This window comes from Monodon monoceros, unplaced genomic scaffold (genome assembly GCF_005190385.1).
Source record: "Monodon monoceros isolate NGI ecotype Baffin Bay Population unplaced genomic scaffold, NGI_Narwhal_1 Super_Scaffold_7, whole genome shotgun sequence".
In the NCBI taxonomy this organism is placed as follows: Eukaryota; Metazoa; Chordata; class Mammalia; order Artiodactyla; family Monodontidae; genus Monodon; species Monodon monoceros.
The window spans coordinates 26,234,251-26,255,773 of record NW_021703784.1 but is presented as its reverse complement, the minus strand read 5'-3'; the positions used below and the strand labels follow the sequence as shown (position 1 = coordinate 26,255,773).

At 36.4% G+C, this 21,523-nt stretch overlaps 1 protein-coding gene across 4 annotated transcripts in view; it reads left to right on the top strand.

Moving 5' to 3' along the window:
* Positions 1-21,523, top strand: part of GRIA4 (glutamate ionotropic receptor AMPA type subunit 4) — a 521,547-nt gene that overhangs the window by 341,358 nt on the left and 158,666 nt on the right. For all 4 annotated transcript variants that reach the window (XM_029208112.1, XM_029208114.1, XM_029208113.1 and 1 more), the window contains one exon: positions 1,901-2,085. In XM_029208112.1, coding sequence (XP_029063945.1) covers positions 1,901-2,085 — 185 coding nt within the window. The remainder of the gene's footprint in view (positions 1-1,900; positions 2,086-21,523) is intronic.

Below are 21,523 nucleotides of genomic sequence, written 5' to 3'. Positions count from 1 at the left end.
GTTTGCTTCACCTTTGTTTCTGTGTTCCCTCACTTCCCTAATTAGTAACTGATGCTCTTTGGAACTCAAGGAAGGCCTAGAAGACTAAAGCCTTTCTCTAAAAACAAAAAACGGGGGACACTGAGGGACTTTTGAACCCAGGAGGACTCTCAGAGTCCTGCTTGATTTCATTAAGATAGGATGCAGACCATCATGTTACATATGCATATAATAGGAAACAAGGGAAAGAGTACTGAATTTGGGGCAGGGATAGGGGGAATCTAGGTAAGATTTGAAGAGATAATTACAGGCATACATTACAAAAGGAAAGACTAAACAAAGCAATAGATATACTAGAATAATTATATAGTAATTAACATGCCCTCTTTCTTCCTCTTTAGGGAATTGTTTTCATTTTGATAAAAATTAATCCTGACTGCCACAGTATTTCATTTGGCAGGATATCAGGTAATTTATATTTCAAATATGACCTCATCATCAGTTCCATCTGTTAATATTAAATGAACATCCGTAATGTTTGAAACTCTGACTTGTAGAAAACATACCTAAAAATAAAAATCCTTGAATCTGAGAGGCTCACATACCAAACAGAAAACTGAGTAAAGGGTGCTCTTATCTAGCAAATGCTTTGCATTCATTTTAAGTCTTCACGTTTAATCCACCCAGCTCTCCACTCTAAGTCCAGGGACCAAGGGAGGGAGAAACTATAGGCAGCTGCTGCCATAGAATGAGCTCAAATAAGTGTTAGACCTTCTTAAAGAGGACTAGCATATTTTTTATGCTAAGCCACAAGGGGAAAAAAATAACAGGCTCTGATCCAAAACAACCTTCGTTTAAATGTTATACATAGATTCAAAGAATCTTTTTTCCTTTTTTTCACATTCCAACTCAAAACTGAGAGCTCAAAAACGCAAGATTTCAAGACAATGTTGTCATGAAGAAATATTCTAAGTGCTGGGTTCATGAGTTTGCCCCTTCATCTTTAACCCAGATATTAAGACCCATGACTTCCCTTCCACATGCAGAGAGATCTGAATGAAGAACAGGGTAAAGACCATTCCATTCCCTCTGGAAGTCTGTCTCCCACTAATAAATGCTCCTTTTTCAGCAATCTTAAAGGTACCTTTTAAACCTTCAAGACCCAATTCAAGTTGTTTCTCCTCATGGCAGTTTTCCTGGTCCCATTAAGGCAGATTTTACCAAACTTTCCCTTGGGCCAACACTTTCCCTTGAGTACGGCTATCATTACACAGTTTTAAACTAAGTTTCATTTGTTTATTTGAATGTCTGTTTCCTCTACTAGATTATGAGTTTGAGTGCCCATTGCATCACCTAGTTTTCATTCAGTTCACCCCCAATCCACATCATTCCCCTACCAAGACAGGAAGAGTTAAATAATGCCTTCTCCATTTACAATAATAGGTCCTCAATAAATAGTGTTGCAATGTTTATTTTATGACACAGTTGAACCCAAAAATGTTGTTACTACTTTGCTTAAGGGGAAAATCAATACAGCTGTTCAAAATTAATTCTGTCTAGTGAGTAAAATTAGCAAAAAGTTTATGAAATTGTTCTTGACTACAGGTGGTACTAGATTTTGTTTTTGGTTTATCTCATCAAAAATATATCCAAAGCAATGTAATAGTCTTTGGTAGAGGGATTTTGAGAGCTTACTCAAGGTATGATGTTGCTACTTCATTCAAGCAATATTTTTAAGGAATGTTTTTGCATTAAGTAAAGAAAGTAAAATTAAATGATTCAGAAATAACCACTCATGTTTTTAAATTTCTAATAATTCATTGTATATTTTGGAATATAAAAATATTGATGTAGACTCAGTGCTTGCATGTTATTTAAGGGCATGTTTTTAGTAACCCCTCTGGATTTTTTTCCCCACTAGGATACTCGATACTTCAAGCTATCATGGAAAAAGCAGGACAAAATGGTTGGCATGTCAGCGCTATATGTGTGGAAAATTTTAATGATGTCAGCTATAGGCAACTTCTAGAAGAGCTTGATAGAAGACAAGAGAAGAAATTTGTAATAGACTGTGAGATAGAGAGGCTTCAAAACATATTAGAACAAGTAAGTACTGGACTTTATGTTATTATTAACCTAGACCTTCTACAAAAATAGTTGACTTTTTTTGGCCCATCAATATCTTCTTCCAACAGTTTAGCCTGAAGTGTGGAGTTTGGGAGTTTTCATTCCATGATTTATTTATCTCCAAGACTAAATCATAATCTTTTATCAGCAAAGGTCATTGTGGTTCTCAATGAAGTTAGAAGTACTTTTCCTCACACATTTTAAAGACATACAATAGAAAGGACTTTTTGTGACTCAAGAGCTCTTGACCTCCTATTTTCATAAGCATTAAGATTGAAGATTAATTCCATCTAAAATATTAGAAAATGTGACTCTGTACTTTTTATAACCTTTAGAGAAATAGCTCTGTGAGAAATATCAACATGAATTAATAAAGCAATGAAATAAAAGAAAATTAAGTGACACAGTGCATATAGCATATTTTCTTCTAGATGTTGTAAGTAAATACATTACCACCACAGTGAAGATGGCTTTCAAATCTCCTCACAAGAAAGAATCATTTAATAAAGATTTCAGTAAGTATCTGTTGATTTGATTTGAAGCATACAGGAAAAGATAAAATTGAACTTTGTCAGTGTGTTATATGAAAGAAAAATATCATCAAATAATGGATAACACTTGCCTTGCCCCTAATCCTGCATATCATGATAAAGCTTTAAAGGCTGTATTTGGCCAAAATTGCAGTGAATGAATGCCATCTAGTGGTTTTATAAATGTTTGCTCATATTTATCTACAATATGTTAGGTTAGCTAGACAATAATGTAGCATGTTTTATTGGTTAGTTTGCTACATACAGTTTATTTGCATAACAATATGATTTGATTCATAGTAACAACTTACCAATTTGGAGGTTTATTTATGAGAACAAGTTAAGTACTCAACTATACGTATCAAAGCCAAGATATGTTTCAGAGATTTCTCCTTAATATCCAGAGACGCTGAACTAGATGCCATAAGTTTCCTTCTTCAACTACAATTAGCATTTGTAAATGTTAAAAGTAAAAAAGCATGTAGTGGGCTTCCCTGGTGGCGCAGTGGTTGAGAATGTGCCTGCCAATGGAGGGGACACGGGTTTGAGCCCTGGTCTGGGAAGATCCCACATGCCACGGAGCAGCTGGGCCCGTGAGCCACAATTACTGAGCCTGTGCGTCTGGAGCCTGTGCTCCGCAACAAGAGAGATTGCGATAGTGAGAGGCCCATGCACCGCGATGAAGAGCGGCCCCCACTTGCCGCAACTAGAGAAAGCCCTTGCACAGAAACGAAGACCCAACACAGCCATAAATAAATAAAATTTTTTAAAAAAGAAATAAACAAGGAGAGAATAAATAAGATTATTAAAAAAAAAAGCATGTAGTATTTCTTTTAAAGTTCTCATGAAGCCAGACTATACTGTAAGGAAAAATGAAAGAGTACTCTCCTCCTGTTACACTTTTATAAAAGAAGCAAAAAAAAAAAAACATTTGATTGATGAATTGTGTTATTATTCTATTAGAAAATGTTAATCTTAACCTGTACATCACTCAGGTTTATTCCTCAGGGAGTCCAAGAAATCATTAGGGTTGTGATTATACGAGGTATATGAAACTTTTAGTGTGCATTTATGGAATCCAAGAAAAAACTCTCCTACTTTCTTAAGTAAAACCTGGTCACTTCAGCTCAAACTCCCATTCTCCCTCCCTCCCACTCTACCCCTATGTTGAGAGCTTGAGTTGTTTGACATGAACAACTGAAGCTTTGTAAATAACTCTTCATGAATCCCACGGAACAGTCAATTCTAACATCTTCCTGTCAGTGGGTAAGGCTCAGAAAGACCCTCTAGTTGCTAAAAGACTTGTGCTTAAAAGACCACAGCTGGAGAAGGCAATTGAGTGCCTAAAGCATATTGACCCATTTCAGAGGCTCAGCAGGTTTCGAAGAAGAAAATCAGCACACCCAGGTGCTATGGATAAACTTGTTGAATAAATAAGCCTTAAATAAGCTCTCACTAAGGGAACCAAGCATCTCACTTTTGTTATGATTTCAAAGAAATTATTTTTTTATTTTTTCCAGCTTTATTGAGATATGATTAATATGTAACATGGTGTGAGTTTAAGGAATACAGCATTATAATTTGATACACAAATATATTGTGAAATGATTACCACAGTAGGGCTAGCTAACACCTCCATCACGTCACATAATTACCATTTCTTCTTAGGGGTGGGAACATTTAAGGTCTACTCTCTTAGCAAGTTCTAAGTGTACAATACAGTACTGTTAACTATAGTCACCATGCTGTACATTAGATCCCCAGAGCTTAGAAAACTTGAGTGTTTACCATTACCATTTCTATTTTAATTTCTTCAGAATGCTAAAAGTTTTTTATCATGACTGCATAGTAATAATGAGACTATTAATAGACTTCTGTCTCTTTAAAATGAGGCTCAAATATAAATATCATAAATTGTAACAAAGTCTACTCTGCTGTAAGAATATATTGTGTTCTTAATTGTCCTATAAAATTTCTCCCCGAGAAAAACTGTTTCCTATTCTGAACATTTTTTAACTGTCTTATTTTAATTCCTGTAGCTCTAAGCTAAATCACTTTTAATGTTTCTTGACTCATCTAAAAACAAGAGCTAGTCCAAACTTTGTCAGGAACTTGTACATTTACTTCAATAACTCTGTGTTTCAATATCCTCCTTAATAAAATGAAATAACAATAGAAAACAATTTCAGAGACTCAAACAAAGCATTTTTTAAAAAGTAAAATGCTAAGTAATCTTGATCAGAAAAATGTCTCAAATTTTTTTTCTATTAAAGTATAGATGATTTTCAGGTGTACAACATAGTGAATCAATATTTTCATAGATTATATTCCATTTAGAGTTGTTATAAAGTATTGGCAATATTCCCTGTACTGTACATAGTACAGTACATAGTATATTGTGCCTCTTAATCCCCTACTCCTGTCTTGTCCCTCCCCCGTTGCCTCTTCCTGCTGGTAACCACTAGTTAGTGCTCTATATCTGTGAGACTGTTTCTGTTTTCTTATGTTAATTACTTATTTATTTTTTAAATTCCACGTATAAGTGATAACAAACAGTATTTGTCTTTCTCTGCCTGACTTATTTCACTAAGCGTAATACTCTCCAGTTCCATCCATATTGTTACAAATGGCAAAATTTTATTTCTTTATGGCTGAGTAATATTTCATGATATATATATACGTGTGTGTGTGTGTGTGTGTGTGTGTATATATATATATATATATATATATATATATATATATATATATATCACATCTTCTTTATCCATTCACCTGTCAATGGACACTTTACTTCCATGTTTTAGCTATTGTAAATAATGTGGCTGTGAACATTGGGGTGCATGTATCTTTCTGAATTAGTGTTTTTATTTTCTTCAGATATATATCCAGGAGTGGAATTCCTAAATCATATGGTAGTTCTATTGTTTAATTTTTTTAAAAACTTCCATACTATTTTGCATAGTGGCTGCACCAGTTTACATTCCCACCAAAAGTGTACTAGGGTTCCCTTTTCTCCATATTCTTGCCAGCATTTGTTATTTGTGGGCTTTTGACGATGATAACCATTCTGACAAGTGTGAAGTGCTACCTTATTGTGGTTTTGATTTGCATTTCTCTAACAAATAGTGATGTTGACCATCTTTTCTTGTGCCTTTTGACCATCTCTGTCTTTTTTGGAAAAATATCTGTTCAGGTCTTCTGCCCATTTTTTAATCAGGTTGTTTGTTTTTTTGATCTTGTGTGGACTGTTTATATATTTTGGATATTAATCCCTTATCAGTCATATCATTTGTAAGTAATTTTTCTCCTTAACTAAGTTGTCTTTCTATTTGTCAATGGTTTCCTTTGCTGTGCAGAAGCTTTTAAGTTTAATTAAGTCCCATTTGTTTACCTTTGCTTTTGTTTCCTTTGCTTGAAGAGAATGATCCAAAATATATTGCTATGACTTATGTCAAATAATGTGTTCTGCATATGTTTTCTTCTAGGAGTTTTATGGTTTCCAGTCTTACATTTAGGTCTTTCATCCATTTTGAGTGTTTTTTTTGTATATGGTCTGACAAAATGTTCTAATTTCATTCTTTTACGTGTAACTGTCCAGTTTTCCCAGAACCACTTATTGAAGAGACTGTCTTTTCTCCATTGTATATTCTTGCCTCTTTATTGTAGATTAATTGACCATAGGTTCATGGGTTTATTTCTAGGCTCTCTATTCTGTTCCACTGATATATGTGTCTTTTTGGTGCCAGTACCATACTGTTTTGATGACTGTAGCTTTGTAGTATAGTCTGTTGTCAGGGAGTGTAATACCTCCAGCTTTATTCTTTTTTTCTCAATCTTGCTTTGGCTATTCAGGGTCTTTTGTGGTTCCATATAAATTTTTGGATAATTTATTCTAGTTCTGTGAAAAATGTCCTTGTATTTTGATAGGGATTACATTAAATCTGTACATTGCTTTGGGTAGTATGGACATTTTTTAAATGTTAATTCTTACAGTTCATAAACATGGGATACCTTTCAAGTCTTTGGGTCAGCTTCAAATTCCCTTCATCAATGTCTTATATTTTTCAAAGTATAGGTCTTTAACCTCCTTGATGCAATTGTAAATGGGATTGTTTTCTTGCTTTCTCTTTCCCATAGTTCATTATTAGTGTATAGAATAGCAACAGATTTCTGTATATAAATCTTGTATCCTGCAACTTTATTAAATTGTTTTATTAGTTCTAATGGTTTTTTAGTGGAAATTTTAGGGTTTTGTATATATAGTAATATGTCATCTGCAAGTAGTGACAGTTTTACTTCTTCCCTTCCAATGTGGATGCCTTTTATTACTTTTTCTCATCTTATTTCTGTGGGTAGGACTTCCAATACTATGAAAATAGAAGTGACAAGGCTGGGCATCCTTGTCCTGTTCCTGATTTTAGAGGTAAAGCTTTCAGCTTTTCACTGTTGAATATGATGTGACCCGTGAGTTTGTTATAATACTAAACCGACTCTACAAGAAGTGTTAAAATGGAAAAAAAGGCTACAAGAAGTGAGAATTTATAAGAAAGGAAAAATCTCAGTAGTAAAGATCAAGCGGGATCAGAGCAGACACCTGGAGCAGGTTCAGGCACACACTGTGACAGCCCTGGCCTGCCAGTTAGAGCCCCAGGCCAATCCCAAACTGCCTCCTCTGCACTCGGTACACCCTGTTCAGGTGCAGGTCTAGGTCCCAGCCAGCACCATCATCTGCCTTCACCCTAGTGGAGAGTTGCAGCAGAGCAAGAGGGGCTGGAGCAGGCTGCCAGTGTGGGCTGGGGTGTGCTCTGGGGTGGCTACAGGAAACTGGTCAGAACCCCAGGGAGTTTTCAATCTGCTTCCCGCACCTTTTCCCAAAAGCAAGTGTGTGTGCACATTCTTCAAAAGTGTCAATTTCTTACAGCCTCGTGTTAAGTCCAACTGGTTTACAAACCAGCTAAGGGGACTTGTCTTAGTGCAAGACCCCAGGTATGGGGTACCCAATATGTGGTTCGAACCCCTCACGGTCGAGGGAGAATGTCCAACCCCATGATATCCTCCTCCTTTTCTGTGTCCCCTGCTAGGGATGGGGGTTCCGACCTGATTTCTTCTCTTCCCTCTCTACCCATCTCTGTGTGGATCTTTCTTACAGTCTTGTTAGTGGAAGAGCTTTTCTGCCAGTTTCAGTTGTTTACAGCTAAAGTTGCTCCACATATAGATATATTTTTGATGTGTTTGTGGGGGGAAGTGAGCTTGATGTCCTCCTTCTCTGCCATCTTTATCTCCCATCAAAAAATGCCTTTGACAAAAGGTAGCCCTTTCTCAGAAGATAGTGAAATTAGTACAATGAGGATAAGGGGATGTGTTAGTAAATTTCTAGAAGGATGGGCACACTTCATATTGTGGTGACATGCTGTCAATAATTACTTCATTGACACTTCAATTTGTATCAATTTTCAAAAACTTAATGGAAATAGCTCACAATTTTCTCTCAAAATATGTTAACGAACAAGTGCTTCAAAAAGCTCTTTATCTTCTGTACATGTTTTCCAAATTATTTTTATGCTATGAAATAATTAGTTCTTATAAATGTATTGCTAGTTAAAATAGCAGTTAACCACATATTCGTTCAAACATCTCAAAACATGAATTTCAAAACAAGTATTTGAAAATGTGTTTTAAAGTTATATTGACTTTTCCACCCTAAATTACACCACAGAAAAAAATGAAAGAATTTATGTAAATATCACTCACAGAGCTATTTAAGGCAATAGAAATATAGCAAAACTACCAAGTTAGATTTATTATATTGTTTGTTTCATGCTGCAATAAAACAAATTACATTTTGTCTCTCTAAATCCAATGGGCAATTTGGTTCAATCATCTGCAGGAAAAAACTATGAAAAGAAACTTAAAACTAAAGATACTTTTTGAGTATTTGTTGAATTTGTGATCAATTATTGATAGAAAGAGTTTCAATTTTTACTTAAAGTAATATACCATTTTGGACACTAACATTATTCATCTCACCTAGTTTTCTTCATCAATTATTTTATAGAGTAGCTCAAAATAGCTTAATATAGCTGGAAACAAATGAGTTGTTTTTATATCAAAATAAGTGCCCACTATAAAGTGGGAACCTTTTCATATATTATTTATTTTCACACATATACTTTGATTTTAAATTTTGATTGCTTGCAAAAAGTCCCTAATGATTTTATCTTATGCCTTATCAGTTGGATATTTAAGTGTCAGACTTTGATTCATGTGTATAACCCAGTATACAAAAAAGCAGCAACAAACTTGATCTTAACAGTCTTTCAGGCATTAAAGATTATTTGACCAAAATAGCACTTAAGGCTAATGGTTGCTCACATATTTTTAATACACCATGAAAAATACCCAAGAGTCATGCAGCTAGATTTCTGTGTTCTATAGTCAGTGAAACCCTCCTTTTCTGGAATACAGTCTGGGCAGTGGGATGGCATGTACTTTCTTCTACCTCTTCCTTTGGTCAATTGACATATTCCCAAAATAATGATGTTTCCAAAAATGATTAATGTTTTTAGCTTTTGAGAGATGGGTAAGAAATCTTCAATTGTTAATTTTGAAAAAGTAAGTGGAGTAACTTAATGCCTATGACTCTTATTCTCCTTACTTTAAATAAGCATTGGGCTGAGATGATCTTGTAAAACCCTTCTCACTCTAAAAGTCAATAATGCTATTTCCAATGAAGACTTCCTGATATTTGCATTTGATCCTGAAGCAGTAAATAATTTTACACATAGGCTATATGTTGAAAAGAAGCATGAAGTAAAACCCCAGTCAAGTGGCCATTTCTGTATATTCATTCATTCTACAAATATTTATTGAGTGTCCACTTTATTTAGGTCGGACATTATGCTCTGCTGAAGATAAATTTATGAGCAATTTCTGTTCTAGTTAGTAACTCTTATCTGGTTAACTAAGGCTCAAACCAAAAGCATTTCCTAAAATCCTACTAAAATATATTCTTTCTTTTAGAAATATAGTACATATAAAATGATCAAGCATCTCAGGAATTTTGCTATGAGTGCCAGTTCTTATTCAATACATGATGATATGAAAGGTATTAGATAGAGAACTGGAACTATATTGGCCCTAGGACAATTTATTTATTTGGCCATAGGATGTATTTAAGGAGTCTAACCAAGTATTTATCAGGAGAAGATGGTATGGGTCAACCTTACAGTATGAAATAGATGTTTAACAAAAGAATGGGGGAAAATAGCTCTACAGTTGGCTCACAGTTATCTCAAACTACCTCTAATACATACTCAAATCGGTGCCCCTTTCAACAGTATTCTTGCTTTCACTATATGACAGGGAAATTCAGTGTCCCGCTAGACACTCAGATAATTGGCAAACCCAGTGACCTTGTTATACTGTTTGAAAATTAATCAAAAAATCCTAAAAGCCATGACTGACCTCTCAGAGGTTTGTTACATCACCAAAGGAAGCCAATAATTCTATCTCAGGGCATGATCAATTAGAAAAAGGAAAATTCCTTACAAACAGAAATATGGCTGTTTGCACATAAGTGGTGAAATGTGGACATAGCCCCCAGCTAACTTATTCTAAATCCAAGGCCACCTCCTTACCTAGTACTATTTAAATGAGATGTCAGAGCCCAGACAGGATTTTTGGCAAGTTGCCAAATGCATGGCAACAGATAAGACTCTTTATTTAGAGCCTGTATTTACAAATTTTCAGAATTCTCTAACATTAAAAAATTGTATTAAATCTAGAACTCTACCCAATCCACCTCCACTTCCAAAAACATCTCTGGCTCTGAATAAAGCATCAAAAACAACCAAAGGCTTCAGTAGCCTGCCTCTTATGCCATAACTGGTTGTATCATTATCTAGAAGGAAATACACGTTTTATTTAGTTACTGGCTAATGGCCATAAAGTCATTTTTTCACACTAAAATTTTTAAAGAAAACACAAAAACAAGAGTAAGGGATAGACTAGACAAAAAGAAGCACAAAGAAAAGAGTAAAGCTACCTTCAGTTATAAGGAGTAGTCACTGAAGAAGAAATCTGATAATTGGAGATAATAGCTTTGATTATTTGCATCATCTATAGGATTAAACAGCACACATTCTAACAGTAGGAATGAGTCAACAGTAGTAGACTAGACAATTCTGCCCTTGATTCCTAATATATTAATTCAACATCTATGTGCCAGACATCATTCCAGGCATTGCAGGGCTGTACAAAGACGAGAAAACATGTTTCCTACACTTAGAATGCTTACACTAAAGCTGGGATATCAGAAACACGAATAAATAATTACAAAACAATTTGATGGGTTCAGAAACAGAAGTATTACAAAATATATCAGGAACCCAGAAGATGTGGGGACTGAATATAATCAAGACAGTCAGAAATGCTTCACAGAGAAAACAGACATTTAAATTGAAAATGCATTGTATTTTTCCAGGAACAGAAAAAAGTAAGGATATTCCAGACAGAAACAATTGTGAAAACAAGGAGGTCTGTAAAAGCTCAGAAGGCAGATACTGTTGTGGGAAAACCCAGACAAACTTCTTGACCAACCCATAGTTCTAGCTGATAAAAATCAGGCGGGAGCAAATGTAGAATCAGAGTGGCACAGTAATTTAAGATGAAGTGGTAAAGACCTGTAGTAGCAAGAAAATGAATTCTTTGTGTTGTATTAGTTTAGCTATCTGTCTTTACTGTTGACATATCTCCATCAGAGCAGGGTCTATTCTAATTATTTACCAATATATTCCCAGTGATATGAAAGAGGATAAAAAAATTATTGTTAAATAAATGAAAGTCTGAATGAGCTTCACTTGAAGACACAGACAAGAGATATTTCTTTTATGTGTTCAAGGGAAGAGCACCCAATAGCACCCGGAGTTTCTGAAGGTAAGCTCTCAGTTACCTGAGAAGCTTTCTTGTCCAGAATATCTCACCCACCAAAGATGATAGGAAATTTGGGTTTTCTAGAGTTTGCTGTATAAGCTGAAAAAAGCATAAGAGTTTCATTTCCATATATTAAAGTAACAATGCATAAGGAGCAATGGGAACAAATCAGGCACTCAAATTACTACAGCAAAGAAATTATATCAGCAATTTCCTACACTACAGTACTAGCAGAGCTTGCTGCTTTTGCTTCATTATAAAGCTGCTTTTGCAAATAGAGCTTTGCTCAGTCAGGAGCTGCAACAAAATAAGAGGAACTTAAAAGACATGAGGTTATGTCCAAAAAAAGGAAAATTTTACTTCTTTCATTTTATTTTTTGCCAAATTGATTTGAATGTACAAGCCCCATTACAATTTATGGGGTTTGTTGTTTTCATAGAAAATGAAAATACATTTACATATCTCAGTCAGACTAGTATAAATTTGTGGGAATTAGAAAGGGGTCTCTAATTGTCTCTTAGCTACTGTTGCCATGGATGGAGCTATTCCTAATTTTGTTCTAAAATTTTTTAAAAAGATAAATTGAAAAGTAAAGCAAGCAAAGAATATAAGTTTTTTTTGAAAAAGAAAAATATAGTTTTTGTCTTAAAAGAATTGTGAATTCTAGGATTAAATTGTGTTCAACTAATTTGTTTTAGTTGATGCTGCAAGAACACTTATTAGAATAGTTTCCATTATTATAGTTGTCAGAAACATTGAAAAGCTCAGCTTTAAAAAAAAAGATAAAGAAAAATATTCTTGATAATTTTAGAAATATAAAATAAATTAGTTTTACTAGCCTTAAATAGAAAGCAGCTGCATAGAAGTATCTACTATGATTTAGGGAAAGACAAGCACTATTTCTCTCTCTTTTTTTTTTTTTTTCAGTACGCGGGCCTCTCACTGCTGTGGCCTCCCCCGTTGCGGAGCACAGGCTCCGGACGCGCAGGCTAAACGGCCATGGCTCACGGGCCCAGCCGCTCCGCGGCATGTGGGATCTTCCCGGATCGGGGCACGAACCCACGTCCCCTGCATCGGCAGGTGGACTCTCAACCACTGCGCCACCAGGGAATTCCCTATTTCTCTTTAAATAGAAAAGAGAACTTCATAATTTATTTCAGTAGAATTTTACATCTACTCTTCAAATGTTTAAAAGACAGTGAAATTAACAAAAAAGAAGTAAAACATTCAACAATACCTTTGAGGACACTTTTTCTGAATCTTGTAAACACTATAAATATATTTACTCTTTATAAATCCTAGAGTATATTAAATAGTTCAGTGATAAAGTATTCTATCTGCCAGTAGATGAAGTGATTAATCTTTTTGATCACTTTGATTCAGTCAGAAAGGTAAAGGAACAAATTCACTCCTAATTCTCCCTTTAAGATCAACCATATAATCATTCAATACTCCCCTACTGATTTTCTGTGTTTTCTCTGAGCTCATATACAACCAATGCCAAGTTTAAAATCAGATTGTGGCAGAAAATTAAAGTGGTCTTGTTCTTACAAAAAGGAAAAAAGAAGGAAAGAAAGAAAAAGAGAAAGAGAGGGAGGGGGGAAGGGAGGAAGGAAGGAAGAAAATAAAGGTTCACATAATCACTGGCAAATGGAAGAAAGATCAAGATTAGATATAGGGAATTTATTTTCTATTTTTTAAGGTTTTTTTCTAGGTCACATACCAAATGATTGTTACATTTTTCCAAAGTCCAGGCTTAAATTGTATCTGTACTTGCCCTATGTCTTTCCCTTTAAAACCATAGAAACTATACTAGAAATATATATATTTGAATTCTATTTTATAATTAATTTGTGTCTATTTCTGCTGATTGCTATCATAATGTAAACTTAAAAGTCAAATATTCTGTGTAAGATTATAATATATTACAAATATCTTGCAGCTAACAGAAGAGAAACAATTTTTCTTGTCTCTGCCCACCCCACACTATCATTTTGCTTTCTTAACATGTATACAACACTCATCTATTTGCTCATTTATTCAGCAAACATTTATCCAATACCTACTAATTTCCAAGCATTGTATACAAAGTTAATCAATTTCAATCCAGGGACCAGGACAAGGTGGCAGAGTAGGAAGATCCTCGACTCACTTCCTCCCACGAACACACCAAAATTACAACTATATGTAGAGAAACTATATCTGAGACCAACCTGAAGACTAATAGAAAACTTCCACAACTAAATATAAAAAGAAAAAGCCACATTGAGATGGATAGGAGGGGCAGAGACATGCTCTAGCCAGAACCCACACTCCGTCACTGCAACTCATTGCTGGAAGGAATATCATAGGCTCAGAGGTCGTCCCTGAGGAATGAGGGCTCCAAACCCCACGTTGGGTTCCCCAGCCTGGGGAACCTGCATTGGGAACATGAGTCCTCATAATGTCTGACTTTGAAAACCAGCAGGGCTTATTTCCAGGAGAGCCAGAGGGCTATAGGAAACTGAGAATCCACTATTATAGGGTTCACACTTAAAAACTTACCCTCTCCCAATTCCCAGCACAGAGACAGTAGTTTGAAAAGCACCTCAGTCATACATGAAGGAGATTAATCAACTAATTTTAGAGCATATGCCTGAGGGGCAGGGATCTGTTGGAACTTTCTCTGGGTACGGAGGAACTGGTGGATGCCAGTTGGGGGGTGTGGGGGGTGGAGGTTGTGGCTCACTGTCCATCTTGCTGGCCCAGCACTATCAGGTGTCATTTCTGGTTCTCCCTATCTAATCAACACCACTCACTTTGCCTTGCATTCAACTTGCTTTGGACCAGATCCAACCAGCAATCCCCCAAAGCAGACCTGGCAGTCTCCCTCAGTAGGCACTGGAGCCCCTCCAAAGTGGCTCCCCACACCACCAGTCCTGTCAGACACCCATGGATTTCACTGATGCCCCCCAAAGTGGCTCCGCAGAAGGGCCCAGCCCTGCACATAAAAGCTTTTGTAACAGTTGCAGCTGGGCCTTAGAGTCAGACTCACCAAAGGCCAGCTCCACAGAACGGCTCTCCCACAGTAAGCCACAACAAGAGGGCACACACACCAAACACAGAGGGTACTCCTGGAGGACCTGACTCTGATGACCAGGGAGACCATGCTGCTGAACCCCAAAGGATACCTTCTACACAAGGCCACTCTTTCAAGACAGGGAGATATAGCTGATCTACCTAATACATAGAAACAAACACAGAGAGTTAGGCAAAAGGAAGAGATAAAGGAATATGTTCCAAATGAAAGAACAAAACAAAACCTAAAAAAAAGAGCTAAGCAAAATGGAGATAAGCAATCTTCCAGATAAGAAGTAATGGTCAAAATAATGGTCATAAAGATGCTCATTGAACTTAGAGGAAGAATGAAGAAACACAGTGAGAAATTTTTTTACAAATTGAACTATTTATGAAGCAATTATTGATGAGAAGGACCTGAAGACTAGCAGAAAAGATCTTTTACAACTAAAGATATAAAGAAGGAACTACAACAAGACTTATAGGAGGGGTGGAGACACAATATAGTCAAGTCCCATACCCCCAGTGGTTGAGCCACAAACAGGAGGATAATTATAATTGTGGCAGCAATTTTGGGAAGCTCCTTCTACCACATGGACATTGGTGCTAGCAAATGCTATTTTGGAATCCTCCTTCCAGCTTATAGTACCAGGACCTGGACTTGCCCACCAGCCTGTTGGCACCAATACTGGGATGCCTCAGTCCAAGCAGCTAACAAGGCAGGGACACAGCCCAATCCATCAGCAGGCTGACTGCCATAGCTTCCCCTGAGCCCCCAGCCACCCTAGGACCTGGACCTGCCCACCAGAAAGCCCAGGACCAAGACCCACCCACCAGTGTGCTGGCACTAGTCCCAGTATCCCTGGAGCCCTGCAGCCAGAGACCCCAGGACCTGACTCCACCCACCAGTGGGCTGACACTAGCCCTGGGACCAGCCTAACCCATCGCTGGACAGGCACAAGTCCCAAGGCCCCTGGGCCCTGGCTCTACCACCAGCCAGCTGAAACCAACTCCAGGACATCCAAGACCCTGCATCCAGAGACCCTGGGACTCCACAGGACTCTGCTCTGCCAGCAATCACCTCTAGCCCCAGGCACCCTACTTCAAGGGGCCAACACCAACTCTGAGATCCCTGGAGTCCTGAGCCAGAGACCCCAGGACCCACCCACCAGCAGGTCAATACCAGCTTTGGGACACCATGCATGCCATAGCCAGTTGTGTCAGGAACTGGCCTTGCCCATCAGTGGACAGACACCAGCTCCAGGATCTCCAGGGTACTGTAGCCAGAGACTCTGGAACCAGACTCCATCCACCAGCAGGCCAGCACTAGCCCTAACGACCTCTGGGCCCCAGCCCTGGCAATCAGCAGGACAACACCAGCTTTGTGACATCTTGGGCTCCTCAACCACACACACTGGGACCCAGCCCCACTCACCCATAGGCCAGTGCCAACTTTGGGACAACCCAGATCCCACAGCCACCCATTTCAGGAGCTGACCTTTCCCACCACAAGGCCAAAACTAGATCCAGGACACTTGGTCCCAAAACCACCCACCCAAGGACTTGAATCCACCCATCAGCACTAGCCCTGAGACACCCCCCCAACCAGGGCTCTACAGTCAGCCAACCCATGACCAGACCCCACCCACAAGCAGCTGGCAGCCTGTAAACAAGGGCAGAGCCTGACAACCAATTGGACCATGTGCCAGCCATGCTAACCAGATCACCCATCGTAGTTAACCCACCACAACAGAAGAGCCCATGCAGCCCACAGAGGGGGAACCTCTAAATATATAGCTCTTGTGGCCAGAGGGGAGTGTGCTGCTGGGATGCATAGGACATCTCCTAAAAAAGACCACTTCTCCAAGATTGGGAAATGTAATCAACCTACCAAATACATAGAATTAAAAACAGATAATTAGGCAAAATGAGGTTACAAAGGTATGCATTCCTAAAGAAGGAACAAGATAAAACCAGGGAAGAAGAACCTAGTGAAGTGGAGATAAGCAATCTACCCAATAAAGGGCCTTAGGTAATAATCATAAGGATGCTCAAAGAACTCAAGACAAGAATGGATGAACACAGTAAGAATTTTAAAAAAGAGTTAGAAAATATAAAAAGGAACTAACCAGAGTAAAGAATACAATAACTGAAATAAAAATACACTAAAAGGAGTCAACAATTAATTAGATGATACAGAAGAATGGACCAGAAATACAGAGTAGCAGCTATCACTGAAACTGAACATAAATTTTTTTTTTAAATGAGCACAGTTTAAGAGACCTCTAGGACAACATCAGGCATACCAACATTCACATTATAGGAGTCCTAGAAGGAGAAGAGAGAAAGGGACATGGAACATATTTAAAGACAGAATAGCTGGAAATTTCCCTAACCTGGGAAAGGAAACAGACCTCCAGGTCCAGAAAGCACAGAGGGTCCCAAACATGATCAACACAAAGAGAACCACACCGAGACACACTGAAATTAAAGTGGCAAAACTTAAAAATAGAAAATATTAAAAGCAGCAAGAGAAAAGTAACAAATTATGAACAAGAGAACTCCCATAAGGCTATCAGCTGCTTTTCAGCAGAAACTCTGCAGGTCAGAAGAGGGTGGCACAATATATTTAAAGTGATGAAAGAATAAAACATGCAACCAAGAATACTCTACTGAGCAAGGCTTTCATTCAGATTTGAAGGAGAGATCAACAGTTTTATATCACAGTTTTAGATCACAAAATAGTCCACAAAATAAGTCTCAGTAAATTTCAGAAGATTGAAATTACATCAAACATTTTCTAACATGATGCTATGAGATTAGAAGACAAGCAAAATCTAAAAGGGTTCAGCACCACAAAACCAGCTTTACAAAAAATGTTAAGAGACTTCTCTAAGCTGAAAAGGCCACAACTAGAAATATGAAAATTGTGAAAGGAAAATCTCATTAGTAAAGGTAAATACATAGTAAAGATAGAAAACCAACCATGTATAAAGCTAGTAGGAAGGTTAAATGAAAAAAGTGATAATATCATATATATCCACAGTAAACAATTAAGGAATACACAAAACAAAAAGATGTAAAATATGATGTCAAAAGCACTAAACATGAACAGGAGAGTAAAAATGCAGGGTTGTTAAAATGCATTTGTACTTAAGAGATTAGCAACTTAAAATAATCACATGTATCTATATGAATTGCTATATACAAACCTCCTGGTAACCACAAACTAAAGATATATAATAGATATACACATTAAAAAAAAAACAGAAAAGAGTTCAAGCATTACACTAAAGATAGTCATCGATCACAGTGCAAGAGAGCAAAAGAAGAAGAAAGAAACCAAAAAAAAAAAAGAACTACACAAACAACACAAAGGCTGTTCCTTCTACAGTGTATATTAGCCACTTAGTAGCTGCTTCTATACTCTTCCAAGTAACTAGGCTATTAACTTCCTTACTATTTGTAATAGTATATCCCCAACTTTCTGATCTAGCACTTAACCTAAACTCCTTAACTCTTCCTTGACCTGAGGAATACCATGCTAATCAGTTGTGTTACTTTGCATGTACCTGTGCTTAACAGCTAGAACAGTGAACCAGTACATGGGAGGGAGGAGGAAGAGTACCTTAGTCACTCTGGGGGCAGTTTAGGTGCTGTGGAATTAAACCTGTTCTAAGTGTACTTGTATGCATTAATTGTATTGTAATATTATTTGTTGAATGTAGTAATTACATATATATGAATTTATTGCTGTAATTTCTGACAACATCCAAAAAATAAAATCTTCCCAAATCATAAAAATACCCAAAGTCAATTAACAAAATGGTAATAGGTACATACCTATCAATAATTACTTTAAATGTAAATGTACTAAATACTTCAATCTAAAGACATAAAGTGGCTGAATGGATACAAAAACAAGACCCATATATATGCTACCTATAAGAGACTCACTTCAGATCTAAAGGCACAGCCACACACAGACTGAAAGTGAAGGGATGAAAAAAGATATTTCATGCAAATGGAAATGAAAAGAAAGCCAGAGTAGCAGTACTTATTTCAGACAAAATAGACATTAAAACAAAAATTGTAACAAGAGGAAAAGAAGAACCTTACACAGTGATCAAGGGATCAATCCCTTGAGAAGGTATAACAGTTGTAAATATATATGCATCCAACATAGGAACACCTAAATACATAAAGCAAATATTAACAGACATAAAAGTTGACAGTAATACACTAATGGTAAGGGACTTTAACACCTCACTAACATCAATGGACAGATAATTCAGAAAGGACAGAGAGAAAATTAATAAGAAAACAGTGACCTTAAATGACACATTAAACTAGCTGGACTTAATAGATATGTATAGAACATTCCATTCAAAAGCAGTATTCTATCCATTTTTTTCAAGGACACATAGAACATTCTCCAGGTTAGATCACATGCTAGGCCACAAATTTAAAATTTATTTTAAAGTAAATAAATTTAAGAAGTAAATTTAAGAAGATTGAAATTATATCAAACATATTTTCTAACACAATGCTATGAGACTAGAAGTCAATTACAAGAAAAAAACTGCAAAAAACACAGAGAGTTAGAGGCTAAACAATATGCTACTAAACAACAAATGTATCACTGAGTCAATCAAAGAAGAAATAAAAACATATCTGGAGCCAAAGAAAAATGAAAACATAATGATCCAAAACCTATGGGACAAAGCAAAAGCGGTTCTAAGAGGGAAGTATAGAGTGGTAAAAGCCTACCACAAGAAACAAGAAAAACCTCAAATAAACTACCTAATCTTACACCTAAAGGAACTAGAAAAAGAAGAACAACAAAACCCTAAGTTAGTAGAAGGGAATAAATCATAAAGCTCAGAGTAGAAATAAATGAAATAGAAACAAACAAAAAAAACCCACAACACAATAGGAAAGATCAATGAAATGAGAAGCTGGTTCTTTGAAAACATAAACAAAATTGATAAAACTTTAGTGAGATTCATCAAGAAAAAAGAGAGTGGGTCAAAATCAATAAAATCCGAAATGAAAAAGGAGAACTTATATTCAACACCACAGAAATACAAAGGATCATAAGAGCTTACCACAAACAATTATACACCAATAAAATGAACAACCTAGCAGAAATGCACAAATTCCTAGAAATGTACAATCTCCCAAGACTGAACCAGGAAGAAATAGAAAATATGAACAGATCAATTACCAGTAATGAAATTAAATCAGTAATTTAAAAAAACTACCAACAATCAGACGTCCAAGAGCAGATGACTCCACCAAACATTTGGAGAAGAGTTAATACCTCTACTTCTCAAGCTTTTCCAAAAAAATTGCTGAGGAAAGAATGTTTCTGAACTTATTCTACAAAGCCAACATCACCCTGACACTATCCAGACAAAGATATCACAAAACAAAGAAAATTACAGGTCAATACTCCCAATAAATATAGGTGCAAAAATCCTCAATGACAAATAATTCCATGATACATTAAAAGTATTATACATCACGAAGTGGGATTTATCCCAGGGATTCAAAGATGGCTAAATATCCCTAAATCAATCAATTTAATACACGACAATAACAAAACAAAGGATAAAAATCATATGATTAGCTCAATAGATGCAGAAAAAGCTTTTGAAAAAATTCAGCATCCATTTATGATTAAAAAAAAAACTCTCAATAAAGTTGTTATAGAGGGAATATACCTCAACTTAATAAGGCCATATATGTCAAGCCATCAGCTAACTTCATACTCAAGGGTGAAAAGCTGAAATCTTTTCCTCTAAGATCAGGAACAAGTCAAGGATGCCCACTCTCACCATTTTTATTTAACATAGTATAGGAAGGCCTAGCCACACTAATCAGACAAGAAAAGTAAATAAAAGGAATCCAAGTGGGACAGGAAGAGTAAAACTGACACTGTTTGCCGATGACATGACTATACATAGAAAATCCAAAAGACACAACCAAAAAAATCCTAGAACTCATCAATGAATTGAGTAGAGTTGCAGGATTCAAAATTAATATACAGAAATCTGTTGCATTTCTATGCACTAACAATGAACTATCAGAAAGAGAAATTAAGAAAACAATCCAATTTACATCAGAAATAATAAAATACCTAGGAATAAATCTAATAAGGAAATAAAAGACCCATACTCTGACAACTTTAAAACATTGATGAAAGAAATTGAAGACAGTACAAATAAATGGAAAGATATATCGTGCTCATGAATTGAAAGATTTAATATTGTTAAAATGTCCATACTACCCGAAGTAATCTATATATTTAATGCAATCCCTATCAAAATACTCATGGCATTTTTCACAGAACTAGAACAAATAATCCTAAAAATGAAACCACAAAAGACCCTGAATAGGCAAAACAATCTTTAGAAAAAAAAGAACGAAGCTGGAGGTATCGTGCTCCCATACTTCAAATTATACTACACAGCTATAGCAATCAAACTGTATGGCAGCAGTCCCCAAACTTCTTGGCACCACAGACTGGTTTCATGGAAGACAATTTTTCCATGGACCAGAGGGGAGAGGATGGTTTCAGGATGTTTCAAGCACATTACATTTATTGTGCACTTTATTTCTATTATAATATATAATGAAATAATTATACAACTCACCATAATGCAGAATCAATGGTAGCCCTGAGCTTGTTTTCCTGCAACTAGATGGTCCTATCTGGGGGTGATGGGAGACAGTGACACACGAAATGCGTTGTTTATGTCCAGTCTGCTCCATAATCTCTTTTTGGTTGCTGTCACTGCTGAAAACCCTGCTTCAAAATGATAGGATGTAGGAAATGAAAGCAGGCTTTTCAGTGCTTTTGTGGCACTCTCAAGATATTCCACCTTGAATTTAAT